This window comes from Thamnophis elegans, chromosome Z (genome assembly GCF_009769535.1).
Source record: "Thamnophis elegans isolate rThaEle1 chromosome Z, rThaEle1.pri, whole genome shotgun sequence".
Lineage (NCBI taxonomy): Eukaryota > Metazoa > Chordata > Lepidosauria > Squamata > Colubridae > Thamnophis > Thamnophis elegans.
The window spans coordinates 91,172,803-91,196,706 of NC_045558.1; the positions used below are offsets into that span (position 1 = coordinate 91,172,803).

General features: G+C 37.8%; 1 protein-coding gene across 2 annotated transcripts in view; it reads left to right on the forward strand.

The window, feature by feature from the left end:
• The window catches only part of PLCD3 (phospholipase C delta 3), a 70,048-nt gene that overhangs the window by 30,727 nt on the left and 15,417 nt on the right, over positions 1-23,904 (forward strand). Inside the window, exons 2-10 of one of the 2 annotated variants that reach the window (XM_032235441.1) lie at positions 473-634; positions 6,905-7,133; positions 7,964-8,093; positions 9,279-9,504; positions 16,435-16,636; positions 17,793-17,937; positions 20,222-20,374; positions 21,203-21,319; positions 22,793-22,828. In XM_032235441.1, the coding sequence (XP_032091332.1) occupies positions 473-634; positions 6,905-7,133; positions 7,964-8,093; positions 9,279-9,504; positions 16,435-16,636; positions 17,793-17,937; positions 20,222-20,374; positions 21,203-21,319; positions 22,793-22,828 (1,400 nt within the window). The remainder of the gene's footprint in view (positions 1-472; positions 635-6,904; positions 7,134-7,963; positions 8,094-9,278; positions 9,505-16,434; positions 16,637-17,792; positions 17,938-20,221; positions 20,375-21,202; positions 21,320-22,792; positions 22,829-23,904) is intronic. The other variant, XM_032235442.1, reaches the window with a different exon arrangement.

Consider the following 23,904-nt stretch of genomic DNA (forward strand, 5'->3'; position numbering starts at 1 on the left):
GTCTTTGTCTTCTTCTGATCTTTGGGTTTGCCTGCTTTGGAAATTGGCTCATTTTTCATTGTATCATTGTTCTGAATCATATTGGTGTTGACAAAGAATCAGAAAATGTGCAGGTGATAATTGGATTTTAAGAAGTATTGTAAGAGTTTCTAAACCTTACCATAAAATGATTTCACCCCCCAAAAGAAGTCAGGCTTTTAAAAACCAAAATATGGGGAGAAAGGAAAATGTAAACTGTAGTAGTTGTTTTCTTGCCTCTTGAATTCTTTTGGATGGTGTTGGCTAATTATAGATAAGTGAAAAGTTAATTTGACCTAGTATTTTTCAGTTTCCAAGATTTGCCCAGAAAACAAAGTTCCTGCAATTGAGTTCTAAATCATGGTAAAAAGCAATGCCTCTTGCTCTTTTGTTTCAAGATGCATATTAAGTACTAAATTTGTTTCATCTTTGCCCCCTATCGCTTTCTCTCCAGGTTTGACAGATGATGAAGATGTTAAAGTGATGCTGCAGGGAACCTTTTTCTGGAAAGTCAAGACTTATCAACCCCAGAAACAAAGGCTGTTCCAGCTTCTTGAAGATGGGATGTCTGTCTGGTTTGAGACTCGCTTTAAAAAGGCCCGCTCCAAACATATTTGTAAGTTTCCAAGTATTTACAAGTGTTTTATTCTGAATTTTATTAAATGTGTTAATTGCATTTGTTTAACCTACATTCTTATGATCTAGTATTTGCAGTATTTCTGGGCTAATCACTTAGAGAAATAATGCTGTTGCTAATTCCAGAATTAATAACTCAGAGATCTTCCCATCTTTAACATTCAATGTTGATAATCTCAATTAGTTGGAAAATTGATGTTGAGAAAAGATGGTGATTCATGAAATTTTGCATGGAAGAGGACTATAATGATAGAGAGAAAAGGAACACACACACACATCTATCTAATTATGGATCATGTATTATAAGTTTCCTTTTGATCTATGGCTTCAGAGATTTCCTCCATTGTGGGGGAAATTGTTAGCATAGTACTGTAGTGATTGTCTATTTGAGATGCTTATTGGAGGCTACAATCCATATCTGTGACAAGACAGAAAAAATCATTTTTTAAAAAAAAATCCTGGCTTTGTCTTTGACAGTATTCTTTTCTCACAGGTAATCACAGCTAAATTTTGTCTTTCCTGGGATTAATGTAATTCAATATAAAACTGTCATCAGATCATCACAACATTTTCATTCAAGCTTTTCTTGTTTGTATGCACCAGTTGTCATTTTCATCTTCCTATTTAAGTCAGATATGAAATGTTTATTCAAATATGAAAAAATGGAGCTTGAAAGCAGAGCAAAATTATTTTCATATTCTTTTGCAAAAGATTAATTATTTTCAATAAATTTAGAATATTACATAGACTTTGTTATACAGAGTAAAATATTTCAATAATCCTAACACATTTTAGCTAACGAGATCCCACACAAAAGCAACTTTAATTTCAATTTTAATTTCACATGGGTTATATTTCCTCACTATTTCCTTCTTTTATTGTTACAGTTTTTAGATGTTTTATACAACAGTTGTGAGTCTGGTAATCTATTTTGTATGAAGAAAATGAAAACAAGCAAACAATTACAGATTCAAAAGGTTTAATTGTAAGACATAGTGCTCATTACATCTGAATTTGTCACTGTTGTTCTTTTTCTAAAGACAGATTAAATAATATGTATTATTTTTCTTAATACTTATAATATATCAATATTCATTAAATCATGAAGCCTTTTACTTATGATCTTTTTCTCAGGAAAAGATTTGTATTGATAGACAAAATTTGCATCAATTTAATTTCTAACTGCCACACTGTTAATTGGGCAGTAATTAAATAAGGCTTACAGGTGATATTGAACTGTATCAAACATTCAGAATTTATGTAATAATGTATAAGGAGTTAAATGTTTGTTTTACTTCAGTGAAAAGTTTCTGCCATACAAGACTTTTTAAATCTTTGTTTAAGACATTTACTTTCCACCTATGAATTCTGAAATAGACCACTATTTTTCCATGTGGTCAGAAGTATTTTATTAATGGCTCTATTATATGATGGATATGACACATGTTTTTGCATTCTTGTTCTGTTTTAGTTCTTTGTTTCTAACTTACCTTTTGTACCTACACTGAAAACAATTACAATATTCTTAAAATAGAAAAAAAAGGAGAGAGAAGCAGGAGAGGAATAGGTGGTCAATTATATAAAAAAAGAATTATGACTGAGGACTTCCTGATTCATGGCTTAGTCTGTTAATTTGTGAAAGTAACTCTTCCCATTCACAAACAAGAAATACTTGTACTCTCCTGACTCCCATATGAGTTACTCATGGTTGATTCCTCTGAGAACAGGGTGTGAGGTAGGAAGGCATGGGTTTATTTGTTTTCTTTGGACATTTTTTTAACTTGATAGGGGGTAGCACTGCCTTGTTGGAATACATTTTGAAAAATAGCTATACTTTATTAGGACAGGGTGAGGCAAGGGAAAAATGCATGAAGATTAAATGTGTTGAATTATGGCTTGACTGCTAAGTATAAAAGCTTGGGTGTAGGTTTTTTTTTGAAATACAGACTTGCTTGAGCATGTGACAGTGAAATTACCTGTGATAACTGTCAATCAGATGCTTTTATAATCCATCTCTGTCAGGGGGTAACTCTCTAGGCTAGGCATACAGTCTTCTCATGAGGAACAACTGTCTAGGACCCAAGTGGGTGGTCTCACGATCTCTGTCCAGAAAAACTACGGACAGCCATAATTTACCATCCGGTTGCTAATCTCTACTGCAATGCCATTCCCGGTCTTTCAGAGACATCAGCCATAAATCCTCACTTGGAAACAAAACTATTTCTGAAAATATTTTAACATAGGGTAACATAATAAAATCTTGAAAAGTCATAAAAGCAGTTTTCCAGATGAATTTATTTCTGATATAATTAAGGTGGAATTAGTTTCAAATGTTTCTTCCTCTCCTGAACTAAACCATATTTTCTATGATCAGGCAACTCTCTCTAATAACATTTTTTTCTTTCTGTCATGTTAATATATGTTAACTTCCTATCACAGCTATGCAAACCCACCTTTCCTACCTTTATTTGCATAAAATGTTGAGATTGCCTTACATTAATTATTCTCCCATTATTTTCCATTATTTCCACTGTACTGATTTTTTTCGAGAGAAAATCTGAATCAGGAATATATGTTGAAAGACTGCATAATGTTTTTGATGTGTAATACTAAGAATCCTTTTTCTGAAATCATCACTCAGAGTCATTGCATCCACAAGTACTAATCAAAAGTAAATAATGTACTATATCATTTCCTTTTTTACGTTGCTATGTCAGACATGGAGATTCAAATCCCCCAAACTAGGATTCTCAGAAATAATAACTAATTCACATACATGATAAGGTAGAAGCAAAGGCATTTGATAGACAGTTGGGAAATGTTGAAGGGCAAACTGGCCAATATGTCTAGGATTGGTTTCACTTGAACTGAAATGCTGGTACATGTAATTAATCAAATAATTATTAATTAACATGCTACCATCTCGTGGTTCAAAGTGACTCTGAGCAGCTTACCATGTAAAAGAACATACATATATAAAAACAATTATAAAAACAATTTAAAATTACAAAATATTAAAACAAGTTTGCAGTGGAGAGGTGGTTGTATCTTCTCTGTTAGTGGACCAATCATCTCCAGCCAACAGCTTCTTCAGGGCTCCATGCTCCAATGGGCACAACCAACTTTTAAGGTGTTTCCTGAAGATCAGGAGGGAGGGAGAAGATCTCACCTCCAGTAGCAAGATGTTCCTAGGTGTGGGGGCTGTGATAGGAAAGGCTCTTCTCCTGGACCCCAGCAGCCACAATTACTTGACTGATGTGGTCTGCAGTAGGTCCGTTCTGCCAGTATGAGTGGGGTGGGCAAACCCATTGGGAAAATATGTCTCCTACAATGCAAAGGATTATAGAGCAGCAGTCCCCAACCTTTCTAGTTCCATAGACAGGCATGGTGGTGGAGAGGGGATGGTTTGGCACACACAGCCTACCTCCCATACATGCACAAATGAAGTTTTATGCACTTGCCTGCTGCTTGTGTGCCCAGTTGCCAACAGGCCATGGACTGGTACGGGTCCATGGCACAGGGATGGGGACCCATGTTATATAGCCATGATCACAAACCTATGGGACACATGCCAGAGGTGGCACACAAAGCACTCTCTGTGGGCATACACCGTCACCAGCTGCTGTTCTGGATTCCATCACACGTATATGCACCAGCCAGCTGTTGGTGCACCGACATGCACTGGAACCCAGAAGAGAGCAGCTGGCCAGTGCACATGTTTGCCGGACCAGCTGTGCAGCAGCATGTGTTTGACAGAACCCAGAAGAGCAGCTGGTGGCCTCACACATGCATATTGGTCAGCTGCTCTTTTTGGTGTTCTGGTGCGTGCACATGCACACTCCAATTTTAGCACTCAGTACCAAAAAAGTTAGCCCGTCACTGTTATATAGCAATGATGTTCTGCAGATTATTTATATATTTAAATTTATATCCCATCCAACCCAAATGACTCTAGGTAAAGACAACAAGTTAAAAATATAAACTCAACAACAATATAAATCAAAATTCTAAAAGCAGCAGTTGCAGTAAGTCAACAGTAATAAGGTTCCCCCAAGATAGATGCCAATAAGATTTGGCTAGAATTAAAAAGTGGTGAAAATTATTCTAAAAGCTTTGAGAGAGGAAGTTTTAATGGACCACTTGGGGAAAGAGTTCTAAAATAAGACATCCACACAGGAAATTCCTGTTGTCTCATATATACCCTCCTCACTTCATAGGTCTGTCCACCGTGTTATGAGAGAATTAATTCTTGCAGTATAGGGCTTGTAGCTCATTGCCAGCTCTTGAATTGGGGCTTGAAGCCTCTTAGCAATCTGAAGCAATGGAGAAATAGTGGGATTGTGTTGACTCCATTCGCCATTGTTGTTATTGCTTTAAAAGATGGCAGGTTTTTTTTCTTCTCTCTTTTTTTTACTTTCATGTTGGGCTGTGACTTTAGTGGCAGAAATCATTAAATTTTTACTTCATTTTTCAAGAGTTATTATTAATTTTTCCTCACAGAATAAGACTATGTCACAAGACAGATCCATTTGGCTTGGAGGGGAGGGAGGAAGGCACTAAGAATGCTTCACAGGTAGTGTGCGTTTTTAACCCATAAAAGGAATAATTTCAATCACCGTCTTCAAGAGAAAAGAGGATTGAAAAATTTGGAATTTCAGATTCCATTTCTTGTTTCACCTTTTCCCAAAACTTCTTGCCTTCTACTTTCCAAACTATAAGAACTTCTAAACCAACATTAGGAAGCCAGTGGCCTCTTGTGGATATCTGACAGAAGGGAAATTTGCAGTCTGTGATGAACTCTAGGGCAGTCTTTGTTAAAGTGTGGTCTGGGGATCCCCTCAAGGCCCTCTCAGCGTTCCTGTGAAATCATAATTATTTGCCAGCTGTTTGCAAGAAGATATTTGCTAAAATTTAAAACAACATAATTCTTTTTTTATTGGTTAAAATATATATTTTCCATGAAATATATATTTATGTTAATATCTTATGGACTTAATATTGTTATTTTTATATTAATGAATAAACATTCTATGAATGTGTCAATTTTAATTTTTAATGTGGTAAAATGGATCAGTACAGGTAGAACAAACTTACAATAGTTTGTTTAATTACTGTTCAAAGTTACAGTGGCATTGAAAAAAGTTATGTAACGGTTTCTCACACGACAGTTGCCTCAACCTCATGATCATGTGATCAAAATTCAACTGATTCATATTTAGGATGTTTGCAGTGTCCCAGGGCCATTTGATCACCTTTTGTGACCTTCTGACAAAGTCCATGGGGAAGCCAGATTCACTTAAAAACCATGTTACTAATTTAACAATTGCAATGATTCACTTAACAACTGTGACAAGAAAGGTTGTAAAATGGGGCAAAAGTCACTTAACAAATGTCTCACTTAGCAACAGAAGTTCTGGGCCCAATTGTGGCCATAAGTCAAGGAGTATGCATATAAACCATACAAACAAAAGCTCTGCTATAATTTTTAAAAGTGGAAAAGGGGTCCTAAGAGCAAGAAGTGCAAGAAAGAATATTTGAGATAGCCTAACACAGAAGAGGTGGTCCATTTCCTTGGCTGATCAAGCCAATAGTTCTCTCCTAAGTTGGAGCCTTTTTTTCAGAGGTATTTAAAATTTTACTGATAAATGAGAAATGTTTGAATAAATTAAAGTGAACACAATAAAACACATCCTGGTCTGATATTTGCCTCTTCTTCTAGGAGTCCTAGATTATTATTCCCATCCTGTCCAGGCATCACAAACCTTTTTTCTGGACAACTTTTTTTCTTATGAGTTTTTGATAGGGTGGGAAATAAAGAAAACTACTTTATATCACAGCCAAACACTGCTTCCTCTTCTTTGGACCCACCTTCTGTCTGCTGAGCTGGAATGATGGGAGTTGGAATTCAGTATGGTTGAGAGACATTAGATCACAAAGGGTTAATTGGCACTAAAGACATCCATTCTCCAGGGTTTCAGAGATTGGCTTTTCCAGCCCTGTGGTGAAATATTATGAGTTGAATCTTGAGTCTTTTGCCTGCTCATTCTATGCTCTACTATTTGTTTATGTATCAAATATATATACAGTTCATCCCATGGTGCGAGGCAACTATAAGCTTTCCCTGCTTTCTTTTGGCAAATGAAAACATTTTCACTGAAAATGATAGGTGTTCGGTGAGTTGAGACACCTAGAATATTTTTATTTTTTATCTCTCTCCATGAATGACTCCCTTTGATGCCTTGTCTTTCAGTCTCCATCCTCCATGTTGAAAGTGTACGTGAAGGTTACCAATCTGAGGGACTTCGGAAATTTGGTGGTTCTTTTGCAGAAGAGCAGTGCTTCACTATAGTCTTCAAGGGGAAACGGAAAAACCTGGATTTGGCTGCTCGGACTGGGACTGAAGCCCAGCAGTGGGTGAGGGGACTCACAAAACTGATGGTCAGATGTGAAGCCATGAACCAGCAAGAAAAGCTTGAGCAATATCCTTTATTTCTATATCGGCAAAGAATTAGAAGTGTGATAGATATTATTTTCCCCTAAAGCTGAGACATAGATTTTAAAAAGAGAAAGGAAGTTTTTGTTGAACCAATACAAAACCCTCCTTTCTCTTTTTAAAATCTGTGCCTCGGCTTGTGTTAAGTATAGACACCTGAGTTTTAAAAATACATATGGTACCATATTTGAAATGGGATTTAGAGCCACATTTGGTTTCATGGGTTGCTGTGCATGGGTGATGCACAAAAGACGCAAATAGAATTAGGAAGCATCTTACCCCTACTATCTTGTAGCATCTTCCATGGCAGGGAAATACTGTTATACCATTATACTGTATGTAGAGCAATGGCCACAGAGTCAAAAGTTGATTTATGCCTCAAAGGCCAAAATGCATCAGCAAAGTAATTTTACGGCAGTGATCTTGCTGGAATGTAACCATTCTCTATTTGAAAACTCTTACCTAACAAAGGGGAAGTTATTGGCTTTAGAAGCAGTAATTTAATTTTTTTCTGAAATAGGTTATATGGACAGAAATTCTTCCTTTTCTTACAACTTGAATTTGATAAACACATTTTAATCATATGTCTAAAAATTAGATAGAAATTGCTCAATCAAATATTTGTGGATAGCTGATATCTTTGTACCTTGCATTTAAAATGTGCCCCAATACTCCTTCCCTTTTTCTTAAGAATTTGTATTAAGACACATCTTCACAATTTTCTTAAATTAAATATGTAAGACAGAAGGAGAGTGAATTTAAATTTTAAGGCAGATGCTTCCCAGTTTTTTACATTGTCCTTACATTAGACCGTACCTGGATCCATGGCATCTTACATGAAGCCGACAAGAACAACGACAATAAGATGAGTTTCAAAGAGATCAAAAACATGTTACGAATAGTAAACATAGATATGAATGACATCTATGCTTATCAGCTCTTTAAGGTATTCATATTATTTTCTGTCTTGTCTTCTGGTTTTTGTTTCATGCCCTTTTCAGCAGTAGCTTTATATTCAAAAGGTGCTTTGACAGCTTCGTATGTTCCATAGTTCCTGTATTAGTTAAAATATTGGCGAAAGACTGAGGTTTAAGTCCATTATATGCTGTGGAAATTCTCTAGATGATTTTGAACTATTGTTTCATAGATCAATCTACCTCACAATGTTATTTGGGCTTGTGTGTTTGGAGGAATGTATATAATATGTATTCCCCACCCAAAAGATGTTACTGTTTTGATCAGTCCTAGAACATAATGAATACTACTTTGTTACTTCTCTTAGTTTCCCTTTCATTACACTTGCTGTTGTAACAGAGTTGATATTCAGCAGGTTCTGACCGGTTCTGGATAACAAAAATTTTGAGTAGTTCAGAGAATGGGTAAATACCACCTCTGATTGGTCCCACCCCCATCCATTCTCTACCTCCAGAATCCCGGTTGATTGGGAGGAAATTGGGATTTTGCAGTAACCTTCCCCTGGAGTGGGGAGGGAATGAAGATTTTACAGTATCCTTCCCCTGCTACGCCCACCACAGAACCGCTATTTAAAAAAATTGAATCCCATCACTGTGTTGTAGATCGTTCAGTCTTGCAGGGTTATTAACTCCAAAGCTCTGCAAAAAAGTGTTTGTTCAAAAGTCTCTTATGTTCTCCTTTAATCTAACTTTTGATAATAAATAATACAGAACATCGGCCCCAGGCCACAATACTTACTATATTTCACTCCAAATTAAGTAGTTTTTAATGCTTTTTGTAATTTCATGTATTTTTCTGTTGCTGCAGTCTAAGCAATGTATGTTATGCAGATGTGATTTGCTTTTAATTGCCTGTTTTAATTGCTGTGTAAAGGGGGGAAAGCATGTAGCTCTTAGTGTAGTGTAAACTGTTATACTTTAGACATATTGGGTCTGCAAAGCATATCTAAAGCACATCAATTTGGGAAATCCTGGTAATTCCTGTCAGCTGTCTTACTCGGAAATTGTGGAATGATGGTATCAGTGCATCTGAAAGTTGCCAGGCTGGGAAAGTCTGAAAGTCACCCTTTCCCATGTTGGACATTCAGTTGCTAATCAGGTGTCTCTGATAGAGTTTTCATTGCAGTTCATTTATTCCTCTGCCTCTCTTTTATCAGGAATGTGACAAATCAAACAATGACCGCTTGGAAGAATATGAGATTGAGGAGTTCTGTACACGACTAATGAAACGGCCTGAGCTGGAGGACATCTTCCACCAATATTCAGGCGAGGACTCTGTACTTTCTGCTGAGGAACTGCAGGACTTTTTGCATGACCAGGGTGAAGAAATAAGCTTGCAACAAGCTCAGCATATCATTCAGACGTATGAGCTCAATGAAAAAGGTATGAATGTGTTACATGTATCTCAACAATATGATAGTAAATTTTCCAGCAAGACAGTTACAATATTTTATCCCCCAGGCACCATTGTTTGTTATAGTGGTATATTGCAAGAACATCCGGAAAGACTGGGTACTTCGGTATCCCAGCTGATCAGGAACCTGATACAGATTGGATGAAGGTCATTATTTTTTGGAACAACCGCAACAATTTTTTTCTGCTCCCAATTCTGGAGAGGTAGTCAATCCAATACTGATAGGCTTGTAACAAATATAGTATAGGGACTACTAGGATTGAGAGTACTGCAGAAAAAACTATTTGCTTGGTTTTAGTAACTGAGTTCCTTTGCTTTTTTAAAATATTGTGCTGTATAATGTAACAGAGAGGAAATAGTGCAGGCCAAATACAGGAAATGATTTAGTAAAATACTTCTGGCGGAGGTGGCTAAATTGATCATTTAGATCAAAGAAAAGAATATAAGTACTTTTGTTTCTGAAATGGAAACCGCTTCTGGACTTTGTGCTTCAGGTGGAAAAAACTAAAGTTTGATTTTGGGTTTTATTGATTAGATTAATTTGTTGTTATAGGAATGGCTACTTTATAGCTTATAAAAAGTAGAGGTTCGATGTTACTGTATTTTTCAGAGTATAAGATGCACCTTTTTTCCTCAAAAAAGAGGCTGAAAATCTGGGTGCGTCTTATATATTGAATACAGCATTATTTTGCCTCCTGAAGCCCTGCCCCTTCACAAAAATAGCCGGGCATACCCTTATGGAGGCTTTCAGAGAGCTCCTGGGGGCTGGGAAGGGCAGAAATGAGCAAAAAATGGGCAGTTTTTTGCCCCCCCAGCCCCCAGCAGCACTCTATAAGCCTCCATAAGGCTTTACATGCTATTTTTTTGACAAAAAACGGGCCATTTTTGCTCATTTTTGGCTCCCCCACCCCTCAGGAGCACTCTGTAAGCCCCCCCCCCAAGGCTATTAATGCCTTTTATTTGAAAAAACAAACAAACCCATTTTCACACAAAAAATGGGCTGTTTTGGGGAGATTTGCAGAGTGCAAAAACTTTTTTTTCTCTTTCGGAAAGCTTTTTAGTTAGAGTGATTGATGAGAATTACATTGATCAAGTGCTGTGCCAGCAGAAACAAGTCTTAGGTGCTGCAGATTGTCAGCGATTTCCTTCTCCAGCACATGGATAATTACACCTGGAAACATCTACCTACCTACCTACCTACCTACCTACCTACTCTCTCTCTCTCTCTCCCTACCAACCTACTGTATTTCTCTCTCTCTCCCACTGTCTATCTCTATCTACCTACCTACTTTAAAAAAAAATGCTTCGTCAAGGCCTTAGTGTGTCTTATACTCTGGTGCATCTTATACTCCGAAAAATACTGTAATGCTTTATTCTACTGCAACAGAGGGGCCAGAGGTCAATGCCTTTTTTTCTCCCCCCTCCCTCACTTTTCTTTCCCCTTCCCCTCCCCACCTTGTCCTAATATTTGCTTTTGTATTTTAGTATTTTATTCTACAATAACAAAATTTATTTGTTTATTCTATAACAAAATATTATAATTAATTTTTTTAATGTAAAATATTCTAGATTTTATTAGTAACAGAATTTTTAAAAGAAATGGTGTTTAATATATTTTATCATACTGGCAAACCAAAATAAGTTATGGCAAAACTGCCTTGCGCTTTCTGTATCACAGAGACAATGTTGTTGCTGGTGTAGGAGCCTGACCTAAATGGCATTCTTGCTGCCATTTATGCAAATTAGATAAATTCAGCCTGTAGATCAACCAATCTTTAATAAATCCATTGTATTAGATAAGAAAATTAACAATAAAATTACTCACAGCAATATAACAATAGAGTCTTCTATGAGCTGAGCTTGTCTACTTGTAGCTACATGTATTTTTCTTTGTGTTACTGCCACTGTCAGCTTCTGAGATTTTTGGTTTTTTTTAAATGTAGTTTATAGCCCTGGAATTTTCTGGTTGGCTTATTAGAAATACTTTTTAGTATTTAGTATCAGAAATACTTATTAGCACTGAACCTGTTTATTTCTTCATTTTTAGTCCAACTAGAGTCACTTAGGTGTTGCTACCCTACATGACAAAACAAATGAGGGGAATGAAGAGCCAGATATAAGCTCATATATAAAGTGCAGCTATTACCTCTAGTACTTCCTCTTTACTCTTAGAAAATTCTAGACACCTTTGAAATAGAGAAGCAAAAAAGTCACCTTTGCCCAGCTCCTTAAAGCTGGGAAAACTCAGTCCTAAAGCTTCAAGGTCCCAGTTTGTGTAACAGCATGGTTCAAGGTTCATTTTAGGTTCATTTTATGATATGATAGTTTTATAGCATGATTTACTCCCATAATTGCTTTTCTCTGGAACTTTGGTTAGTATAACAATAAATCAAGCAAGTTCAGTTTTGCTAGCAGTATACGATCAGTGCCCATTTGAATGTACAGAAGAGGTACTTAGTAAGGAATGTAAGAAGTAAGGAGTATCTTCTTCTAAAAATATCTTTCAGATGGCCCTAGATCTCATATTTAAATCCCATTGGATCTTTTCTCGAGAGTGTGACTTTATTCCTTATTAGTATTTTGTTCTGTATTCTTCAAGTTGACCCAAAGCATATTAAAACTGGACAAGTAGTCCTGTAATTACTGTATTAAACAGGAATTTGTGTACATAGCCAAATTCTGTCTTCTATACAAGGAAAAGTGCAGGAGCCTGATTCATTCTTCCTGCATTTGATCATCCTGATTTCTCCTCCTCCTTCTCTCTCTCTCTCTCTCCCTTCCTCCCCCCTCTATCTATCTATCTATCTATCTATCTATCTATCTATCTATCTATCTATCCATCCATCCATCCATCCATCCATCCATCCATCTCTCCTTCTCCTGGGATTGGGCAAGATCTGCGGCTAGAAAAGCAACAGCTGAGCAAACCTTACAGCCCCTTTACCTCAGTTTGGTTGCAGAGCCTCCAGGAGCCGTTAAAAAAGGTGCAAAGTGCCATTTTGCAAACCAGTCGTGTCAGAGATTCAAAATGGCGGCCGCAAGAGCTCTGAGGTCTGAAGAACTCATTGGAGTCTTATCTGAGAAGGAGGGCAGCCTACAGAGGGTGGCAGGGGACCCAGAGGCTGATCAGGGACCCTCCAATGCTTCTTCTTCCAGAGTAGGGACTACCAAGCCCCACAGGAAGGGTGGCAAGGTGACAGTAAAATCCTCCAAGTCTCAAAAGACATCTAAGTCTGCCTCCAGGTACGAAAAACACGGAGATAAGGCATTGGAAAAATTATGTAATAAAGCCTCTAGCCAGAAAACACTTGCTGCATTGCCACCTGATAGGAGGCTCTGTTCCTCATCAAGGTTGCCACTGCATTTGTCACCTGAGGACAGACAAGATAGGGAAGCTTCCCTTGATCTTAGGCTGCCTATTGACACCACTGGAATCTGGGGGTCTGTTCAGGATCTACACAATTCACCCCACGAAGGGAACTTTGATTTACCTTTGGGGCCGGATAGACCAGATTATGCCCTGCTTTCTACATCACAGAGCTTATGTCCAAATTCTATTTCACCAATATACATGCCCATGTGCATGCCAAATATGCCAGATATAATTCCAAATGCCATTGAAAAAGGCAGGGCAGTTAGATTGCAGCAGAGCCAAGGTGCTCCGGTACGTGGATCCTCCACGCGTGCACCAATAGCAATAGCAATAGCAGTTAGACTTATATACCGCTTCATAGGGCTTTCAGCCTTCTCTAAGCAGTTTACAGTGTCAGCATATCGCCCCCACAATCTGGATCCTCATTTCACCCACCTTGGAAGGATGGAAGGCTGAATCAACCTTGAGCTGGTGAGATTAGAACCGCTGAACTGCAGATAACAGTCAGCTGAAGTGGCCTGCAGTACTGCACCCTAACCACTGCACCACCTCAGCCCACCAGGGACATTGAATACTGCACCTGAGCCTGTGCATGGGCCCTCCACACGCACAGTGGGGGTAATGGATGCCGCACCTAAACCTGGCTCCATGTCGCCTGCTCCTGCCCAAGATGACATTGCGTCGATTCCAGAGGAAGGTGAGATTAGGGAGACTGACCTCTTCAAGGATGAGGGTGTGACCCCTGACCAGATCACCTTCTCAGGGCTCTTTCAGCCTCCCCTCTTCAAATCCCTTTTGTTTAAAACTAAAACTTCTGTCAATTTTGGTGCAAAGGCAGCTGTACTATCTCTATGTAGCCAGGCTATGTCAGCTGAGACTCTTTTTGCAGAGACCACTGTTGAGGCCGTCACCATGCCTATCCCTAAAATATTTGTGGATTTAGTCCAGCATCAGTGGTCCTCTCCCACATCTGGACCCATGCCATCCTCCATGGACAAAAAAGTCTTCAATGTGGATAAGGATTTGGCCCAAATCCTACAGGCCCCTGACTTGGATGCTCCGGTTACTTCATTGTATACCTCAGCCAACCTTCCAGGGGCGCCAGAGGATGCTCTAAAACCCAAGGTTAAAAGAGTCGACCTTACTTTGCAATGGAGTTTCCAGGCCGCTGCTTGGGCCGTCAGAGTGTCTACCAAAGCATCCTTTTTTACCAGATCCTGCTTGATTTGGCTGCAAGATCTACAACAATGCATTCCCATTGCAGATGTCAGGGCCCACCAAGACCTTAATAAAGTTGTAGTGATGGTTCAATTTACTTCAAACGCCACCTTGACCTCAGCCAGACAACATATCGACAAAGGCCCAGAAAAACAACATTTTTTATGACATTTTAATTAACTTTTTAACTTTTTGTCCATTTGCAGCCCTGCCAAAAATACATATGTAACTGTAGCCATGGGAGATACATTTTTGGAAGTAATTTTATCTTTCCTTGTCTAATTTGAATTGTGATTCAATGTCCAGGGTTGCAATTAAGGTAGGATACAAAAAAATGAATGTTTGTATTATGGACAATGGATCAGCAACTCTACATTATTCCAAGCTCCTATTCTTTCCCTGGTTTCCTTCTTCCTGCCCCAGTTTTTTGACCCTGTCTGAACCTTTCTCTGGGGCTCTGCCCTCTTTCCTTTGACCTTAACATTTCAATCTACTGCCAGAGAATGATGCTTTAGCTTTCAAAACATTACAAAAAGCTTGGTGGTTTTCTTGCAGATGTTTCATTACCAAATAAATATTATTTTCTATCATGTCTGTGCTAGCCTGAAACCCCAAGCCAATATAAAGCCATAGTTACAAGTTTATAAACTTTTATTAATTTGTCATATCATTTTCAGAAGAAACTAAGGCAGAGACAGAAGTGGGTTATTGGCCAACAAGAAAGAGTTGAAAAGATAATGCAGAGTTTCAGATATGTAAGCTATGTTGGAGGTGCAAGGCTGCTTTGAAGAGGTTGAAGATAGAAAACTTAGATCATGCAAGAACAGGCTGCATGTTAAAAGCCAAAGTAGTCCGCAAAGCTCACTCCAACAAGATGAACATGGGATAGGAAGCAATGGGAAGCAGGACAGTTGTTCCCAACAAGGGGAGGTGGTCTGGAGGATGCTCAGAGTTTTGGGTTTTGCCTAATTGGACTATTTGATAGTCCCTTCTCCTGAGAAATCATGCAGATATCTGCTCTCAGTCCTCTTAACTGGTGATGTGATTTAGATATTGGCAGTCTCCCAAGGCTGAATCAGCAGCCACTTGTGCTGAATCTGATTCACAGGTCACAGGGTGCTTACAGCCTCTTCCTTTACAAGCTGAGAATTCAGCAGGCTCTCCTCAGAATCAGAGGAACCCATAATACAACATATTTTTCTGGTTGGTTGTGTTGCACCTCTATTGATATTAGTTTAGTGTTCTGTTGAGAAAATTGTTTATTTGCTAATATTCTTACCCTTTATACTGGAAATCTTCAGTCTCAGCATTTATCTCCACAAGCTTCTCAATCTTATCCTCAAGGCTTCCACATTCTATCTATTTATAACCATTGTTGTCAACCTGCAGCTGTCTTAGTCACTGGAGGACCTGTCTCAGCCTCTGAAAGTCTGCTTCTTTCCTGCTCCTAATTTCTGTCTGTCAAATTGTCTAAATTTTACCGCCTTTTCCATTGTTCTATCTTCTAATCCACTTTTTCCATGACTCCTAAGACATTGTTGTGACTACATCTAAGTGCACATAACTAAAATAATTTCAGATTATTTTCCTGTTTACTGCTGTTCCATTCATTCCTCATTCTTTTTCATCTCATCTTTGTATACCAGTTATTAGACTGTGATTTTCTTCGGGGAAAGATCTTTAAACCTATTTTTTTGTAAAGCTCCATTTACTGTACGTAGATGGCATCATATAAATAACAATATAATTTTGACCTTGAGTCTTTGGAAAGCTATCATCTTCGTCTAGCCGCAAAAATAGATGTCAGAAGATGCTTTATTATGAATGGTGGCTGCTGAACATAGATATTATCTTCTTCCTTCATCTCCAGAACAAGATCCATGAGATGATGATGCCTTTCCCTTTTTTAAAAAAATGGACTCCTTGATGGTTTTATCACAGTATTAGATCGTAGCACCTTATCATAAAACCAATACAATTGTTTAAAAGATTAAATTATAAACAAAACAACAACAGTAAAAGAGCCATTGAGAATGGAAAGTTAGAAATGCACATTCATTCACAAGAATTTATCATGATTTTTTTGGTCTTTCATTTTTCCTTATCCTTCAAAAAGCAGACCAAGGAAGAAAAAAATGAGGTGACACTACATTATGTATTTTATTTGTTTCAGGGACAGGGAAAGAATGAGATGCAGCTATTTGGAATTTATACAACAGTGCCTTTACTTACCTTATGAAATGTATCTGGTCAACCTGTTTCATGGATTGTAGTCAAACCTGCTTCACCAACTGTCTCTATTCCACAGCCAGGCAACACAATCTCATGATGCTGGATGGTTTCACAATGTACTTACTATCTTCAGCGGGAAACATCCTCAACCAGGCCCATGCCGGGATCTATCAGGATATGAGCCAGCCTTTATGCCATTACTTCATCTCTTCCTCCCATAATACCTACCTAACAGACAATCAGATTGGAGGGGCCAGTAGCACTGAGGCATATGTTCGGTAAGAATTTTTCATGACCCAACTGTGAACAGCTATAGCTATCTAGCTGTGATAGAAACGGAGGTTGCAGAATAGGTATTGTTCTCATAAATCCACAAAGATCTAGTTGAAAACAAGTCAGAATGTCACATATTTGAGGGCAGAGCTGAGGATGAAGATCCTATCATATCCTGAAAATTGGTAACCACCTGTTGTGAGTTTTTAATCTATGATTCTCTGGAAACTGAAAAGGAACTGGGTGAGCAGCAGATTAGGAGAGGATAACCGATTAATGGGAATAGGTATAATTTGAACAGAACTAGATGAACGAGGCCAAGGCAAGATGACAGAAAGGAACAATTAGACTGGTACCTGGGGAGGGATTTCCCTTTCCATCTGTTTATTCAATTTTCTAGCATCAGGTGGTTCCATTAATTAGGTAGCATGCAAACTTATAATTCACATTCATATCATAAAAATTATCCTTAACTGTCCTTAAATGAATGGTTTAGGGGCCATTTTGAACATGATATAGTGAAGAGCAGATATAGTCAGCAGATATTACTTGCAGTTCTTATGAATCAAAGGAAGTATGCAGGAACTCTCTGGGAGTTCTGGTATCAAATCCAAGCATTTGACTCCTTGTAATAGGCAGAGAAGATAATGAATTTGGCCAGTTCAACAGGAGAATCAGATTACATATTAGTAGCAATAGAAAGTCCAATGGCTCACATAATGTATAACACAAAAATGAAACCATTTCTTTTACATCACCTGCCCACTATGACTACATTTCCTGAGCTTGATCCTCATTTGTTTGATCTGGAATATAATCTTTGTTTTATGAATATTACATAAAATGATTACACTACAACTATATTAATTGGTTTGATTATGCTATCCAGCATAACCCATTGCTTTTCCTAGACTGTCTTATATCTCTTTATATAATTTTAGATGTGGGTGTCTCCTGAATTTCAATAGCGAATATAGTTTCACATATTCTAGATTTGCTTCAAAAGCTTTAGGGAAGCATCTTGATCACATACAAAACTGAACATCTTGAGTGTCAGAATGAAAACAACAAATTCTACTATCTTTTACCTCTATCCATTCCCAGTTGCATTTCTGAAATGCAAAATCTATTTCTTTATCCTTTCCCCCCTCCCATTGGCAGGGCATTAATGAAGGGGTGCCGTTGCGTGGAACTGGACTGCTGGGAAGGTTCTAATGGAGAGCCCATTATCTACCATGGCCATACTCTTACATCCAAGATCCTCTTCCGGGATGTAATTGAAAGCATCCGGGACCATGCCTTCAAGGTAGACTAAACTATAATACACAAAAGTTTTATACTTGAGAACTTTTACTAGAATCTTATTGTTATGTGCAAAAAAAACCAGAACCACCCATAAATAGGCCCAAGTAGATAATTTATTGTTGATCATCTATATTACAGGAATCTTAACAGACTGTCTTGGAAAGTGGCAGATAAAGATCTAGAGTTTGATCTCAGGAGTTTCCTTTCCCAACCAATCCTAAACTGGAATGTCTCTTAATTACCTTTAGAGGAGCCCCCTCTCCTTTAGCCAGTGATCCCACCACATTTAATGATATCGTTATTCATATGCAGCATTATTAATTAAAGCAATAGTTGAAGTAAAAAAGCATTCTTGCCTTATATGTGATATGGCCTAGATATTTTATTAGACAAAGCATTATTTGTTATGTGAAACAAGAAGAGTTTTCAATAGAGGCTTCCCTGCACTCCTTATCAAGTAACATTATATTGCTCATATATTGGCAATGCAACATTCATAATACTCCCTGCATTGTTTAGTGCCCCAGAATTAACTTTTTAAAAAATATTAAAGATTTGTTGAACGCTTATGAGATCTTTAGGATGCCAAAATCTTAGAAGACTTGAGGCATTAACAAAAAATGTTGAAAATTTGCAAGCATTTTAATATATCTACTAGAAATAGACTCTAGTTTCTTTTCATTCTCATTTCCTAATAAATTGTCAGGATGTTTTCAAAATAAAACTTTACTTTAAAACCATCCAGAATAGGAGCAGTACTTCTAAGATGGTGCTTTGTAATTTGCTATCTTAGTAAGTTATATAATTTAACACCATATATTCCTTCTAGCCAAATTGTACAACTGTGTGACCTCTAGGCTGGAGTACTGCAATGTGCTCTACATGGGGCTGCCCTTGAGGAGTATCCGGCGACTTCAGCTAGTCCAGAACGCGGCCGCGCGAGCGATTGTGGGTGCACCTCGGTTCACCCACATAACACCTATCCTCCGCGAGCTGCACTGGCTACCTGTCGATCTCCGGGTACACTTCAAGGTGCTACTTGTCACCCATAAAGCCCTTCATGGTAGTGGATCTGGGTACTTGAGAGACCGCCTACTGCCAATTACCTCCACGCGACCAATTAGATCACACAGATTAGGCCTCCTCCGAGTTCCATCTGCCGGTCAGTGTCGACTGGCAACCACGCGGAGGAGAGCCTTCTCGGTAGTAGCTCCGACCCTTTGGAACGATCTCCCCGTGGAGATTCGTACCCTCACCACCCTCCAGACCTTCCGCACAGCCCTTAAAATCTGGCTATCCCGTCAGGCCTGGGGCTAAAGATTGTAACCCGCCCGAATGGTATGAATGTTGTGCTTTTTTAATTATGTATTGTTCTCATGTGTTAAATGTTTGTTTCCCCCCCCCCTTGAGTTGTAAGCCGCCCTGAGTCCCCCCAGGGAAAAGGGCGGCATATAAATAAATTTTCATAACTCATAACTCATGTTGATAGATGATAAATTTGCATAGGGTAGGATGGTTTTTTCATGTATCCTCCACCCAAATTTTTTAGGGCCTTAAAAATCAACACAGCAACAGAATTGTGAAATGTTCTGAATGTATGGGTCAAAAAGATGTCTGGGCAACAGTTCTTAATTGTGTAAATATCATGACATATTTACTTTGGTTCCTAATAGCAATAGCACTTAGACTTATATGTCACTTCACAGTGCTTTACAGCATTTTCTAAGTGTTTTACAGAGTCAGCCTATTGCCCCCAACAATCTGGGTCCTCATTTTACCAACCTCGGAAGGATGGGTGGCTGAGTCAACATTTATCTTGGCAAATAGCAGAATTAGCCTGCAATACTGCATTCTAACCACTGCACCACCACAGCCCAATACAAATAAAATATTTAGGGCTGTCTAGAAAATGTACTGATTTATTCTTCTGGAGTAGCCCCTATATTGTCCAGCACTTCGCATGAATTTGACAAAGTTGGCAACAAGATTTATATATACAAATACGCTTGGTTGTCATCATATATTTTCATAGATAATATCACTTTCAATAGTTGTGTGGTTTTGTTGTCGATACATAAAGAGGAAATGTTTATGCACTGTTATTTGTGTTTTATATTGCTTTTAAAACCATAGATCCACAACCCACATGAAAAAAGGGCAGATCTATACAAAACTATATCCAAACTTTGTCTCTGAACTAACAGGGGGAAAAAGTTGCTATGAACAATATTTGAAAAGGCTGCTGTAGAGAAATGAAATTTTATAATCCTACTTTATGTCTCCAGCACTCTTCATATCCTGTGATTCTTTCTCTGGAAAACCACTGTGGCCTGGAGCAGCAGTCTACAATGGCCCATCACCTGAAAACCATTCTAGGGGACATGCTGTTGATCCAGCCACTGGATGGAGACCTATCCAAGCAACTGCCATCACCAGAGGTAATACAGCAAATTATATAATGAAAATATTTTTTTTAATTATATAATTGGCCAGCATAGGTGGGTGATCAAAATCTTTCCTAGTAATCTACAGGCTATAAAAACCTCACTCACAATCATGAAGGGAATTTGATTTGATGATCGAATCTTTCTAAGCTTCAGAGCAAGAAATATGAATTAAAAAACAACAACATTGTTTTGCAGCCATTGTCTGATTTGTATTTGTACAGTGTCACCATCCAAGAAATTTGATGGATTAAGAATTTCACTTTACCAGCTTCTGCCATTTGCAGTAACTGCACTGTTTTCAATGATTATTTTATTTTTTAGGTTTTTTTAATTCAAAATGATTTTTTATGTTCTTGACTGTCTTACAATATCACACTTGAAATAATGTTTTATGGTGGGATTATATAACAAATAAAAAGCAGTTGGGTTTAGTAGTTGAGGCACCAGCCTAGAAAATGGGAGAGTGTGAATTCAGTGGGATGACTTTGAGCCAATCAGCCCAACTCAACTCATAAGATTTGTTGTTGTGGGGGAAATAGGAGGAGGAAGTTGTGTTGAATATGTTTGCTGCCTTGTGTTATTCGTAAAAATAATAAAAGTGGGATATAAATAAATATTTTATTTTTCATGTCATATTGGTACTTCACAAAAATCTTAAAGCTTGCCAAATTAAATGAAGAATAAGAGCATTGTGAGCTATACCTTTGCTGATTTGAGGCTTTAGGAAATTACAAATCCCCGGATTCAGCTAACTAAGATTATTAGGAAGGATTTATTGTAGAGCTAAGTTTATTGATTTTTCTTTCCCAAACCTTACAGCAATTGAAGGGGAAAATATTAGTGAAGGGGAAAAAGCTATCAGAGAACAAGACTGAACCAAGAGTTTACTTGATCTCCAATCGTGAGGAAGAAATGCAGGAGGAAGAAGACCAGAGGGTGAGGTTTAGATCCATGTTTCTGAAGGGGTGATTAAGAGAGTATTAGGGAAATCTCTAAGGTGGACGCTCTGTAACAGCAAACCAAAATAATTGAGTGTCAAGAATGCAGCTGAATAGCTCTGCTTAAAACAGGGTGTAAGTAGAGTTCTCTGAGTCCCAAGACAAACTTCTCTGATGGGGCAAACTTTAAACTTATCTCAACTTCTTTGCTTACATCCAGCAGTTATCTGGATTTTTGTAGCCCAGATATTGTCATGTAGCCAAATGTGTCAAAAGCATAAGGTAAAGAGTTATCATTTTAGGGAAGCTCAATAGCCCTCTCACACACACACACCCCAATCCACGCCTCTAAGATTTAAGATCACTGTCTTCCTACATTTGCTATATTTATGCTACTGAGAAAGAAGAGGGAGGCTATAAGAGTACTGCATATTTTAGTGTAAATTTGCAAACATCTTCTTTCACCTGCCCTCCCCCCCTTCCCCAATATCCCAGTAAAGAACAAGCATGGTTTATTATGGCCAGAGAGGGATGAGGAACAGAAAGCTCAAAATTGAATAGGATAGAAAGGAATACCTAAAAGAAATCAGGCTAGAGTTCTTTACAGAGCATTACAACAGACATTTCACTCTTGTTGCTTTGGAAGAGTTTATGTCATCAAATGAGAACATCATTTCTTCTTAATTAAAATGGAAAATTGGGGTCTTCTGTTGTCAGAAGCTTCCTTTTAAAAATTTCAGAACAGAATATAAATAGGGTGGTCAGCTGCAAGCCAAAAGACAACTATCATTTGGAGTGAAACAGCATCTGTATTTTCTTTTAGTCATTTAAAGTATTCTTAGGAGTTTGCTGTAATTCAAAGGTTTTCTTAAAATAGACAAAGTAGTAATCAACTTCCTTTTGAGCAGAGTCTACAATAAATGCTTCAAATTGGGAACTAATAGCAAAATGCATCAGTTCCTATGATTCTTAGGAATTTTTGTATGTATAGGAAAATATGATACCTATGATGGGTAAACTTTTAAAAAAGAATATATATTTACAATAATGAGCTGACCATTGATTGGCAAAAGTCAATCTTTCTTTCATACAATGCCTAGGTTATTTTTTTAAATGTAATGCTGAAGATGTGACTGAATAAGGAGCAAAAAGGATTATTAAACAAGTAGAGAATAAATCTAATAAACTATTAAATTATGAGAGTTGCATGGAAGCAAGATCAGAGATTGAAGTTCTATTAATAAAATGTCCTGGGAACAAAACCTGGGGAGACAGTAATGCCTTCATTCTTTTTAGCTGCCTTCCAGAAGCATCTGGTTGGCCATTGTAGGAAGGAAGTGAGATCCTGGATCATTAGTAAAATCCAATAAAATTACTCACATTTTCTTAAACTCTTCCTTTAGAAAATACAACTAAATGTATTTTATACACACAGAGATCTTCTAATTTCTGTTTCTGCTTCTTTCTTCAGTTTTCATCTTCTCTCCAGGAAATCAGATCTCTTCAGGTGAGTATTTCTTCCTTCTTGGAAGAAATCCCAACATGGCTGGTATGTGTGATGAGCAAGCAAGCAACATAGTTTCTATTTGTACTCAAATGTTGCCAAATTTGAGGGTAACCTCCTCATCTTGGTTGATGATTAAAATATTGTGACAAAACAAGGGAAGAAAATTGCCTTCTTTATTTCCTTGAAACCCTTTGTTGATTACCATTCCAAGGATAGAGAAGATGGGTGTTCTGTAAAGATCATAACATAACCATGCTGAAAGAAAATATCCCAGGGAAAGAGAGGCGCTATTTTCACAGGATGCTAAGCTCACCCACAAACACAATATCCACAATTGCTTTTAACTGCTTTTCATCACATGCCACTGCAAGAGGATTTGTTGGCAAGGGAAATTCAATATCCAGTTTGGGACCCAGGAATTTCATTCTTTGTGCTGAAAGAGGCATGCCCACTGCTGCTGTGCTACAGTGTCACCACTACAGATAGCTTGGCGTTGGACCCAGAAATAGTATCTTCAAAAGAGTTCATCTTTGTGGTACATACATCCTTACATGATCACTTAATAATGCTGCCACACTTACCAGCCATGTTTCAAATTGTGGCTTACTTTTAGTGCCTCAGCCATGTAGTTTTCTTGCTGGTTCCACAGAAGTTTTGGTTTCTCAGATTTTTCTGAGATTTTTCAGACTCCCAGGCATGAGATTCCCAGTCTCCTGTCCAAATATATTTTGGGCCACACTGCTTAGTTTCTGAGAGCTGTCAAACGTTGGCTAAATACTGCCACCTGCTGAGGCAAACCTATGTAAGTAAGTCCACAAATGATTTAGCTAGATCTCCTAACCCCTGAAAGACATTGAATGGCCCATCAATGGCATTAATGAATGTGGGACAGAACTTTCAACTAACAAAGCTTTCAACTTACAAAACTTTTCTCTGTAGTTAACTGGAAGATATTCTAGTCTACTTAATAGTAGCCAAAGTAGTAGCTATTTGCAAGCCTGAATTAATTTGGTTGCAAAGTAGGATGTGTTACTTGAAGTGGATTTTTAAATTAATCAAATTAAAATTAATTTTTT